General features: G+C 40.3%; 2 protein-coding genes across 2 annotated transcripts in view; both read right to left on the bottom strand.

Annotated features, from left to right (window-relative positions):
* Nucleotides 1-4427, bottom strand: part of LOC104958037 (glycogen debranching enzyme-like) — a 7481-nt gene extending 3054 nt beyond the window's left edge. The window contains exon 1 of the mRNA XM_010785737.1: nt 4326-4427. Coding sequence (XP_010784039.1) covers nt 4326-4365 — 40 coding nt within the window. The 5' untranslated portion in view covers nt 4366-4427. The remainder of the gene's footprint in view (nt 1-4325) is intronic.
* Nucleotides 4428-7350: 2923 nt separating this feature from the next.
* The window catches only part of ube2j2 (ubiquitin-conjugating enzyme E2, J2 (UBC6 homolog, yeast)), an 8243-nt gene continuing 2470 nt past the window's right edge, over nt 7351-13123 (bottom strand). Inside the window, exons 2-7 of the mRNA XM_010785734.1 lie at nt 11791-11921; nt 9986-10026; nt 9725-9827; nt 9473-9611; nt 9302-9382; nt 7351-9212 (exon numbers count right to left, since the gene is read on the bottom strand). Coding sequence (XP_010784036.1) covers nt 8922-9212; nt 9302-9382; nt 9473-9611; nt 9725-9827; nt 9986-10026; nt 11791-11921 — 786 coding nt within the window. The 3' untranslated portion in view covers nt 7351-8921. The remainder of the gene's footprint in view (nt 9213-9301; nt 9383-9472; nt 9612-9724; nt 9828-9985; nt 10027-11790; nt 11922-13123) is intronic.

Genomic DNA, 13123 nt, shown 5'->3' with positions numbered 1-13123 from the left:
CTGAAGCCCGATCAAACTGTCAGAGCAGGCCTCCCTAATCAAACATGAATCAAGATTATTTTACTCCATTGCTCAATACTCGCCTCAAAACATTTGAGGAACATATTTGAGTGCAGTGTTTAGCTGTGCATTGAGAAGCTTGTGACCAGGGGCCTCATTTATAAAGGGATATACGCTCAAAAATGGCGTACGCCAGTTTCTACGCAATGTTTGCGATTTATGAAATACTAACTTGACGGAAAAACGTGCGGTCCTCCACGCAAACTCTAACCCATGCGTACGCACTAAGCACAAAAACGGAAGAGACGAGAAACTGCGACACCGTTGGCAGAAGGAAGAATGGAGAGAAATATGTGGAAATAATACCAAATAAAATGTTACCTCTCATTTATCATATATGAAGAATTCATTTTCACAAATTGATTAAAGCCAATCTTAAAATGATTTAACAAACGCCTGTTTGTGACTCCTCAGTGCACACAAAAACATAACTTGGAGAAATAAATAAATACGGATAATGTTATTTAAAACCACCTCGAATATGTTGTGTTAAAGGCCATGTAATGCATCTAACACAGGTGTTTTTTAACATGTAGTTTAGATATCACCAGAATAATTTAAAAAAAAAATGTTTAAAGTTTGGTCATAATTAAATGACATATACGTTAAAAACCGATGTTGGTTCCGAAGTTTGCCGAGTACACCCCCGATCACTCCCGAACGAGCGGTGACGTCACACGTGGCAAATATTGCCATTTGATAAAATCAGTCCAAATGGCAAGCAACGCGACAACTTCAGACAGCGACAGCGATCATTCAAGCTCAGATTCGGTGGGTTATCTGGATTCAGTTACAGAAGTAGAGAGTGAACCAGCTAGCCTTTCACTTCAAGGCATCTTGCCTTATCAGTACGAGCCTCCTGCCCGGCAATCGAACAACGAGGCAGAAACTTGTGAAAGAGAAGCGGATTCCGCAGCCGGCGAGACTCGAGTCGGCAATACTGAATGGTAAATTCTGTTTTATTTAATTTGACCTGCACTAAATGTCGATCTTAATTTGTCATCTGTTCCTCATACGTCCGGCAGATATTGTTTTTTTTTTATGTTATGTACAATATTCAGGTGTACATGTCAATGCTGTGAAAGCATGCCCACTGCAGATGAATGNATGTTTCTCGCTACTCTCCGTAGCCTACTGTATGACTGCGGCTGGGCGGGCCCCTGGTCTCAGGTTACGCTGTAGGAAGTGTAGGCACAACGCTACATTTCCCGCCCAGCCGCAGTCATACAGTAGGCTACGGAGAGTAGCGAGAAACATTTCCTCAGGCATCGAAAAGCGGAACCGAAATTCACATGTCTAAATAATGCCGTTGGAATCGAAATGTTGGAACCGGTTCCGAACCGGAACCCGTTCGCGGTACCCAACCCTATTTATACCTGTTTACTTTATTCTCATATTTTTTATAAATATAGTGATCATATAAAGATGTGCCTTTACCTCACTGGATGTAGAAAAAGCTTCTTATATTCGTTAGCATAGCTAGCTAACCTAACCAGATGCTAATGACAACAAAGTTATTGACTGTATGATCAGTATGTCAGATGAACAGATCGCCACTGGGCTTTCAACTAAGACACAGCCACGCAAAAACTGCGGCATGTGTATGGCTCCTTATGGGTACTGCAATTTTTGGAAGCGCCGGAGCGGCATTCTGGTGCTCTCCTTCAGAACTGCACCCCTGTCAGACGAGACATATACCACGTGATGACACGTTAGGCTGGTGTTTTTTTTTTTGCGGTCTAGCTTTCTTAAATGTTTTTCTTTTTTGCGCATGTTTATAAATGACCTCGAGGGCCGTACCAAATGGTCTCGGAGGTTCCCCACTCCTGGGTTAAACAAACAGGACTTTCACTGTAGACTGTACGGTGTGAACGTATAAGTCATCATTAAAAATGAGTTTTACATCCATTGTTTTGTCGCACGAGTCGTTTGCAACACTTGAATGACTAGTTCTTGACTTGAAGCACAATCACATTTTATTTTAAGTTGTGTTAACTGGAAAAACAATGCAATAGAATGGAGTAGTGATGATGTATTTTTGTAGACCGTCATGGTTAAAGCCAATGGTTATGAAACCAAATAGAAACTCTTATAGCCATATGTTGTGTCGGCCTATAAAGCTGAGTTTCTCTAATCCAGTATGATATCTCAGCATTTTAGACAGTTGAGTTCAGAGTACTGTCCATAGCTCTCACCACCATTCGACCCTCTGCGTATCTCTGTACATACAAACATACGTTGATGATGGATGACACCTGTTAGTGTTTTGACTAGATGAGTGTGAGCCTTTATATTGATTTATGACAGGGTTTATAGCTCCCTATATGTGGCTCTTCAAGTAAGTGGTAGAAGGTCTCTCTTATATTTGAGTATCATCATGAAACAAAAACATAAATACACAAGATATAGATATTGTGTTACTAATCCATGTTCATATTGAAAAAATCTGAATATGATGTCTTGATTGACTTTACAAATCCTCACCATAGAGCTGGGAGTAAATGTGGGGATTACAAATCATGCAGCTAATATTTGGATCAACTTTCTTTGTTTTACTCTTTTATTATATCCAATCTATAAAGTATGAATATTAGGAGTAGGAATTTGTGTGTGTAAACTGTCAATGTGGGGGGGTTCCCTCGTCTTAAAGATTTTTCTTATTATTATTATTATTAATATGAAGACTTTTTTTGTATCATGAATGTGGATAAATACTGTATTTTAACAATACAGTATTCTGTTTTTTCACATTTGATATTGACTAACACAAAAGTTGATAAACCACACAGCTCCCAAGACCAGACTCTTGCCCTGACAAAAAGATGTGGTGCAGGCAAGAAAGATACCACAAATAGAAATACATTGTTTTTAAAATTGTTCTATGTGACACGAAAAATAAGGGGAAATCGTGTTTTCATTAGATTACATTTCATGACTATAACAGAAAATGCTGTGAGACTGGGTTGTCAGTGCACACTGCAAGACCCTTTATTTTCACTGGTGTCAACAACACCCAACGGAACATTTAAACCATAGTAATTTTTTATTCAATCCTCACAACTTGCAAAGTTGCAATGCAAATCTAAAATGTAAAAGCGACAAAACTCAAACACACATCATCCGCCCCAAATCCTTGCAAGGATTTCCCCTTTCGGTTTAGGAATTACACTAATGTTGCTGAGTGTATCTTGGTTTTATGCCTACATTTAGAAAACACTTGGAACTTCGCCATCTTTTTGTTTTTATTGTTTTCTTCCTTTGTCTTTTTATAATGGAGAACATAATGGCATAAGACCTACTCAGCAACTTTGGAGAAGAAGCATGGTAATTGGATACAGTAATGGTTAGAATGCCAAGTCACCCAGCCAGTGAGCTACAGCTGCTAGACCAAAACCTAGGTATGGGGAGCTAAGACAAGGATTTAAGGCTATTCCACTATACATAACCTGCAAAAACACAGGAATTTAAGCCAGGAGAATGCTGTGTTTCCTCTGCAAAACCAGAATTATTTGATTTGTCATGTGTCTGCTCAACTGTTTACGCATCAGCCTAGTTCTTCAAAGCCTCCCCAGGTTCCCCAAATACCTAGTCCAAAATTCTTATATCACCCAAACATTTCTCCATGACCTAGCCACCTCCTTTAAAACCACACTCAAAACCCACTTTATTTAAATCCACTTTTAATCTGTGATCCAATTGTCGGAACGCCTTCTTCCTTTTTCATTTGAGTGTTTTTATACCGGTACTGCTTTGTGCAAAATGCCTTGGAGTACCCTTTAAAATGTAAACATATTTTAAAAATTAATTTTGTTGCTATTATGACATGTATAAAAATAACAAAAACTTCCCGTGTGTAATGTATGTAAATATGCACCAATGAATCCCATATCGAGGTGGCATTACCAGTGGTATGTGAATAATCATAGCCTAATTAACTGCATGTTCAACCTGAAAAAAAAGCCTTGCTCTCATTAAAAAATGTCTTACCAACTCAAGGCATATTTTTTATTTATTTGGCTTTGTATTCTCAATGCCTTAATTCATTATTGACTGGAAAAAGTGACCAGGTTACTGACAAGGCTGCAGGACCACACTATTCAAGGTTAAACATGTATGACATTATGCGTATTGTATTATATTGCTCTGGGTGACTGTAGTACAGTTGTATTGTCTTTCTATGTGACAATAGTGCAAATATGCTGTGCAGCACTGTGCAGTTTGCACAGCAGTTTACATGCTGTGCTTAAAGTGCAAAGTAGTCCTACCTTGTTCTAGGCGGAAGAGAGCACGCTCAAGTCTCTCCATGTCACTGAGCAGTGCCAGGCCTCGGGTCTGTCAGCTGGCCTGAAACATGCTGTCCTGCTCTATTTAGGCTGCCTTCGTGTGATAGAGAGAAAGAGAGAGACAGAGAAACAGAGAGAGAGAGAGAGAGAGAGAAACAGAGAGAGAGAGAGAGAGAGAGAAACAGAGATATATATATATATATATATATGACACAGTCTGGTAACATGGTAACATGAGACAACTCTTCAAACAAGGGAGGCCTTGTCTGCCAAATTATGTTTTTCTCATAATACATTTGCAGCAGAGCAAAATATCAGGTATCTATTATATAATTGTCTGAAAACTGTCACTACAAACTTAAGGTACATTATTTGCCCCATAAAAAACAGGACATTAATTATATTTTTACGTTACAGTATGTTGCTCTTTGTATTAACTGTTGACATAATATTTAGTTGTGGCTAATTAACCTGGGGAGCAGATGTTTTTTTTGCTTTTTTATCCCTATGATTCTCACACTGACATATACAGTTTGACATGTATAGTATGTATCCAAGTACACACAAGGCCTATATGAGTGAATGTAGATAAACTGTATGTGTAGGTGAATCTATGTGTACATGTGCTGATACCGATGTTTCGAATAAAAATTCAACAACAAAGCTGGTGCCAATGTTTTTTTTCTGTTTATTATTTTGTTATGTATTTCCCTATTGTGCAAGGGAAACAGCATTAACTGCCCTTCAGCCCTTCATCACACTGTCTTTGAATGATCTCAAATTCCTAAAATAGGTTTTACCAACAGTCTGTTGTGACTTTCTTGTTGTCTGTCATAATCAATTTTAACCTATGATTGTAACCCATCATTTTTAAATAGCATTAACATGATGGGTTATAAAATGGAAATTGTTGAATGATAAGTAAATAGAACAAGCTGAGACCACCACACTTTGCTACCACACCTCAGACTGTATGGCACCTCAAAGTTTTGAATATCATGCTATATCACTGACAACAGCAAGAACATAGGATTCAAAAGCACAACCAGATTAAAAGGGTTTAGTCAAGTCTTTAATCCAAAAAAAGGCACTGGTCTTTGATGACGGCTGTGGAATTCCAGGATAAGGTCTGGTACGACAATGTTCCTTGATGATACACAAGACCTCTTCTCAGGACTTTAGCCTTCCCAATCCACCAGATACTGGGTGTTTCTCAATGTCGAGGACGCTTGCTTGGTAGCACATGTCTTCCAAGTCACTTGCTTCAGAGGCGAGGCAAGAATCCTTCCTAGCCTCGGAAAATGAAGAATTGTGGAACAGGCTAACGGCCCGTCCACACACAGGCATGAAAAAAATCTTGAAAAATCTTGATGCTGGGCGTGTCTGAAGTTTGGCGATTTCACGCGCCCAAGGCGATCAACAACCAATCAGGAATCTCCCAGGAATCTCCCGCCCGCCCCCGGCATACAAAGCAAAAAAAAAGCCCGCTTCTTCTCCACTATTGCCAAAATGGATGCCGGTTTTGTAGCAAGGGTAGCAAGAGTAGCGTTGGTACATGCAACGTCTCGCAGGAGGCCACGTATTGTGCGTCGCCGTTGGGTACATCCGATACTCAGAAAACATCTGCAACGGGGGGAATACCACGTTCTTGTCCAAGAGCTCCGCCTGGATGATGTACTGTTTCAGCAGTACTTCAGGATGCAGCGACGTGCAGTCAGGGGAGGCAGAGCCTCACCTGTCATACTCCAATGTAACGGAAAAACAACTAAAGAAAAACTAAATAGTAATAATAATAAAATGTCTCCACTGATCTGTGATGTAAGTGTGATTAATGTATGATTCCAATCGCTTTTTAAAGTCAAAATCAGCAAATTTGCCGAGCTCCGCTACAACTACGGGTAGCGATGACAAGTGAGGCAGGGACGAGNCGACCCTCCGCTTCGCGTCGGGCCGAACCACGCCCCTTAGCTGTGATATAATGAGCATATACCACGGCCTGTCGTGAGCTATTGCTTAAATATATAATTTATGAGTTCATATTTTGTATAAATAATCTAAAAATGCAAAATAGCAAGGAACATAATCTATTACAAAAAGGTAGTGGAGTAAAAAGTATTAGGATCAATTGAAAATACTCCAATTACAAGTACCTCAAAACTTGTACAGTACCAGTCAAAAGTGTGGAAACCTTCTCATTCAATGGTTTTTGTTTATTTTTATTTTGTTCTACTTTTTAGATGTATACTGAAGACATCAAAACTATAAAAGAACACATATGGAATTATCGAGTCCAGATAATCCAAAATATCATTTTTATTTTAGTTTCTTCAAAGTAGCCCCCTTTTGCCTTGATGACAGCTTTGCACACTCATAAGTGTGGNTGATTGGTTCTTAGCCGTGATATACTGAGCGTATACCACGGGTAGAATTGTAAGTTACTTTTCACAACAAGTCAGTATCCCTCCTGTTTTTCTCAGACGCGGAGGGATACTGACTTGTTGTGAAAAGTAACTTACAATTCTACCCGTGGTATACGCTCAGTATATCACGGCTAAGAACCAATCAGATTGCTTGATTTGACTTGTCCGTTTTATAATATAGCTTAAACTACTGAGCAGTACAAAATAAAAACAACCAAACCGCACCTTTACAAGGTGCAACTGAATCGATAAACATTTTTGCATTTACATGATCACTTACAACACACTCTTCACTATTTAGCTTACTGTATTTAATTGTAATATGTCCATAGTTAATTTCTCCTGCATTACTTGCACATTGATCTTGCACTATTTTAGTTCTACTCTGTTTCTTCTTGCACTTTTTTGTATTGTTTTATTCTTGTGTTGAAAGGTGCTATATAAACCCTGTCATTTTGTACTTTTACTTGAGTAACATTTTAAATGCAGAACTTCTACTTGTATGTCAACACTGTAGTACTGCTACTTTGACTCCAGTTAAATACTCTCTTAATCACTGATGATTTTTCACAGAAACGGATCAAAAGGAAGGTTTTCTAAAATGCCCCGCCAAGCAGGGTAATTTATTTGCATTTACTATGAAAACATACAATGTCACACAAGATTAACTGAAGCATGGAAATTTGGGCATTTGCTTTATAATCACACAAACACTCCCATCATCATCATCACCATCATCAACTTCATCAGGTTGTCTTTTTTTAAGATGGCGCCAAGAGAAAAGAGCAATAGAAAGGCAAATCTTCCACTTCCAGATCATTGTTCTGTCGGATCATCCGATATACAGTAGAACCATCTTTACTAAATGCAATGCACAACAGGAAATGATCAGCAATTATGTGAGCCTAGGCCATGGCCTGCCTGTGTGTGTGTGTGTGTGTGTGTTAGCCCGCACCTAGCAAACACACTGAACATTTCCTTGGCGCCATGACAGACAAGCCAAGGCCATATCTATAAATAAGAGAAGAAAAACACGAAGAAAAAATTATCAAAAAGAAAATAATACTCAGAAACAAAAGGGTGGTTCTCTCCATGTGTCTCTTTAATTGGACCTATATAGAATGGCGCTATACTGGTCAGCTAAGCCAATTTAAAAAAAAAAAAAAAGGTTCTTGTCTATTTATTCTGTGCAGGCTCTGGGGTCACTGCTTGGCTCATAGGTTGACAGGAGAAAACTGAATCAGACTCTGAACATGGATCAGTAGCTCTCTCACGGACTGAGACGCCAACTTTGATGCTTTTTATGTATTTAAAGAAGACAGAAATGGAGATATAAAGACACTTGTCAATACTGTTTCCATTTTATGGATGATTGGATTTCTATTTAATCTGGAGTTCAGCTCATTCGTATTGAAGAAAAAAACCTCTGTATGATTTTCATGTTAAACCAGATATGTAGCTGGAGGTAGAGAAACCGGTTCTTACGGTGCAACCGCACAAAACTGAAACCTGTCAAATGGAAAGGTGTTGAATAATAAAACAGACTACAAAGCCACATGCCATGTTAAATAAACTGGTTGCAGTTTATTTGGGATAATTGATACAACCTCATAACTGCTCTTTGTGGAACTCCTTTCTTCTCACGACTGAAAACATTTGTCTCTGGAACAGATTCAAGTCATGACCTGAGGAGTCTATGAGCTGATGGGTGGTTATCAGATTAAAGTGGCGAAGTTAATTAAGAAACAATCTGTATCTGTAAAGTTACAGAACAAGTGGTGCGCCTAGCATGTGACTTCACCTCTACACTCATCCACAACCCATGAGCCAAGTTGATCGTGACACAAACCACTGAAGCACAGATCGGATCACAACCGTTTAAATAAGCCCCTCCAGTCCCCCGGGCCATACTAACACGCCCTCCCCCCCCCACCTCCTCCCCCTGCTCTCAATCCTTCCTGGGTGGGTCGGCTTTGAGTTCCCATTTTCCAAAGTCCATGGTGGTGGTGGTGGTGGTGGTGTTGGTGGTCATGGAGGGGTTTACCCCAGGACTGAACATCCCTCCCCCTTGCGGTGTGTTTGTCGAATGTGCAGTCCACTTGCTGGCTCGCCTGCAGGGGTGGGGGGGGAGCGCCACCCCCCCCCACACAGGCTCCTCTCACTCCTGGGCTATGCTCCGCAGCACGTACTTGACCGTGTAGGCGAACGCCGCGAAGCCTACGATCACAAACAGGTTGGCCAGAGCTCCACCTAGAAGTCCATGGTTGCGATTGGCCTGCTGCAGGCCAGGGGCGGGGATGGCGCCCCCGAGGGGAACGGGACCTCCGTTGAGGGCGGGGAGGCCGTAGTGGGCGTGCTGAGGGTCGCCGTCGGGAACCACGTCGGGTAAGGGGAGGGGCTGAGTGCGGGCGCTTAACTCCTCCTGCGCCTTCTGCTTCTGCTTCATCTCCTGATGCATGGAAGGAGAGAAATTAGAGAATTAGCAGCACGAAAAACAAAGAAAAAAGATGGAGAAATTTGAAATGAGCTCATACGTACATCGACTACATCGGGAAACAGCTCACAGAACACTTTGTCCTTGAGGTTGAAGGCCAGGCTTTGGGCTGACAGCTGTCTTTTCTGGAAAGAAATGGTAAAATTATATATGATAAATAACAGGAGGTTTACCCCCATGTGCTGCATTTATTTGAGTCATCGGTTGGCACTCACTGTGTAGTCAGAGGTCTCGATGCTGCCGAGGGTGGGGCCTTTCTCCACCATGAAGCTGAGCAGACCGGTGAGGATGGTGGAGACGGACCACGCCGGGTTCCACGTGTCTGGATGGAAGTCTGTGATGGACAAACATAACCTGTGGAGGAAACAGGTACAGTTAGAATAAAAGAGAAAAGTGGCAAACCAGAGTCATTTTCTAAAGCTCTTTAAATCCTTAAACAATTGATAAATAATAAACCGTTTTCTTACCTTGTATTACACTTAAACCTCCCATTTGGTGTTATCATGTAGATACTTGGTGGTTTAAAAGGAAATTCCCGAGGGAAAATGAGTTTTCCGTGATAATAACCTCCTGAAAGAAAAGGATGGCATCATTTAGATCATTCAGAATCCGTCCCACAAAGGTGACACGATTCCTCCGACATTAAGTAATAAATTAAAACAATGATCAGCGTGAGTGTACTGTCAATAATGCACCCATTATCATATCAAACTGCCAGTAGGTGTTACCTTCATAGGGAGTTTTCTCCGGGCCTCTGACGACATAGTGCCTGGAAAAGAAAGGAGAAATTCCTGTCAGTGATTGCTACGCTTCCAAACTTTAAAAAAAAGTAGGTTTGAATTCCAAAGATTTGACGGTTAATTCTCCTGAATAAATCTGTTCGCAAGGGCCTTGAATTAAACTCTACTGACGGTTGGCCCTATTGATTATTTCTCTTTACATTAACAGTCACATTGACGAGCGTCCAGTGGGTCTGGTGGTTAATATCATGAGGCTGCAATATCCTAAGTACCTTGATATAGATTTTAGGATCTGCAGTCTAGCTGTTCAGCAGAAATTGAGATTAAATAAATGCGTTTTCTGCTTTAAAAACATGAAGCAGAAACAGCAGGAGAAGTGTTATTTTATTTCTACATCTACAGGGAACAAACAAGGCTATTGATAATTTTTTTTATTCCAAAAAATGTCAATTCTATGATAAATGACTATTGTTAAATGTATGTGTTCTTAGCTATGTTCAGCGATGATTAACAATAACCAGTATTTTTATCTGCATCAAGTAATTTGTTTGGTATAAAAAGAGAAAATACCTGAACACGACTAAAACACTTTTCCCACAGAAATGTTTAAATAAAACTGTGATGACTGACAGAAACGTCAAACATAAATTAGGATTCAAAATAAGAATCCTAAGTAAACGGTGTTATCTTTATGTACATATCAATTTTTTTATATTTCAAACAATTTATTATTGGTTTAGGCTCAAAGACTTGCAAACGTCCCTAGCTCCGGAGGTGTATTGAGGGTGCGGCTAGCATTTCAGAAAAATAAAGAAAAGAAACCAAAAGATAAGTGTAATGATGAGTGATTGAAGTCACACATAGATTCAACCTTATTGTTTATCAGATTTTCCCGCTAAAAGCATGCACTACTTTTTCCCTGGAAGAGGAAAAGTGCAGATATGACTTTTCATGACCTGACTAAATATTTAACTTTGGCTTACTACATCTTTAGGATTTCTTCATCCTCTTTCTCTGGGATTTGTGCCTCCAGCCCAATACAGGTGTTTGAAAGTATCAAAGAAAACATATATTTAAAAAACATTGATGCCAACATGGACCATGCCCCAGCAACACATGATCAACCATTTCTATTTGAAGTACTTCCTGTTCTAATCGTTTGCATCACACACTTGGCAGTGTGACCTGCCAGCACAGTCTGCAGAGGCATGTTTCTGTTGTTACGCAACACTCAGAGACATTCTAGACATGCAGGTAGATCAAACTGAAAGCTGTGGTAACTCGTGTAGAGCAAGCTTCAACAAAGTAGCATCCTGTAAATCCTCCAGTGGCCCCTCAGGTTTATAATGGGAGACCTCGGTAAACTACGTCCCCACACCCAAAAGTCACCTTTATTGTCAATCTTTCAGTTTGTGTACAGACAGAGAGATCGAAATACCGTTTCCCACAAATCCCGAATGCAAAAATACAAATATATATACAAACATGTATAACATATGTATATCCTACCCACCCAAGATGCTTATCATCGTATGTTACGCTAATTTAATCAACAAAAGAACATAAATAGTTCAAGTTTAAGTGTTTGATACGTTGGACATATTTAAACCTACATTTTTTAATCTGTAATTTAGATGATTGACACATTTCCCTGGATAAAAAGTTACATAACTAGGGACCGCAGGCCAGATTCAAACTTTGCTGATAACATTAAAACATTTGCAAGTTAGGGCATTGAAATACATTGCCTCTGTGATTTCTGGCTTTGAGCCTTGCCGCGATGGAGACCTTACCATTCTAGGATGTTGGAGGGGAGAGGTTCTGCACAGATGTAAGGCACGGGGTCTTTCTTTATCCTGAGGTAATCCTGCTTGAGTCGCTGAGTGGCTGTGGTTGGAGCTCTCTTATTCCCGTTGTTGTTCATCTGATGATTAAGGAGACAAGAGAGTTACTGTGTTAGTGATACACAGGCACCAACATTAGGTTATTTCCCCTTAAAATGCTTGGTAAAAGTGCAGTCTTCCCTTGCTGCTGAAATGTAAACTCCAACTGCAGCCTTTTAGACAGTGAATGGCTGTTTATGCATTTCACTGGCGGCACATTGTGTATGATGCTGAGGGCCGTATTCAATAAACTCACATTTGTTTAGTGATTCTTCAAAATGCATAGAATAAATAAAGCATACAGTATGACTGAATGTGGATTTCTGAATAGTGATCTTTTTATATTAGAGATCATTTCCTCTACTGTTATACCTCATTCACACCAACGCAACTCCGTTCAAGCTCCGTGCTAGAGCTTTTCAGGTTCAGAACCGGTTCTTCGATTTAGCTCTGGCTCTTTTCACACCGCCCAGAGTCCGACTGGTAATGCGTCATTGCGTCATCGTTTGCGTCATGACGTAACCGTTTGCGTGCCTGCTTCATAAAGCCAAACCGCGCAGGTGAAATCAGTTGCATTCATTTCTTATGGCTCTATCTACAGCTTTTCCGGAGTCATTTATGTGGTTTAGATTCTTTAGACTATATATTCTTATAAAAAAAAGTGTACTTGTGTCAATAAAGTTTTTTTTTAAAAACACAACTGCTTCCGAGGTCGGTCTTATTTCTTAAGGTGGACTGAACCATGAGTGTGGAGTAACGTTGTATCTTTCATTTAAATGAACTGTAACCTGCACCCAGGTATGTAACAGCTGTTCTCAAATGAACATGTGAAGTAAAGTTTAATATTTATAGTTTTATAATGAGTTATAATGAGAGGTGATCAACGTGAATGCTCAGGTTCCACCTTAACACGCAGACACGTTGCTTCACCATGAGCAGAAACCTTTATATATACAGTCTATGGCAGAAACACTGAAACTCTTGTTAAGTTTCTCCATCGTTGTGTACAAACTGGATAAAACGCTGGCTTTTTGTTGTTGTTCAGGAGTTGATCCTGCCCCTGCCCCCGCCTCGACGTAAGCCTGGAGTATGCGGTGCTTTTGCTCTGGCCGGACAATTTTTTGGTGCTTGAAACGAACCGGATTCCGGAGCTAAGAGGCTGCTCCGCTGCGGTGTGAACACAAAAACCCGGTGCTTTTCAAGCTCCAGCTCCGAACCGGCCCTGAAACACCGTTGGTGTGAA

Source organism: Notothenia coriiceps, unplaced genomic scaffold, assembly GCF_000735185.1.
Source record: "Notothenia coriiceps isolate Sejong01 unplaced genomic scaffold, NC01 NC01_scaffold00028155, whole genome shotgun sequence".
Taxonomy (NCBI): domain Eukaryota; kingdom Metazoa; phylum Chordata; class Actinopteri; order Perciformes; family Nototheniidae; genus Notothenia; species Notothenia coriiceps.
The sequence above is the reverse complement of the archived record's forward strand: the minus strand, read 5'-3'. Positions and strand labels throughout refer to the sequence as shown.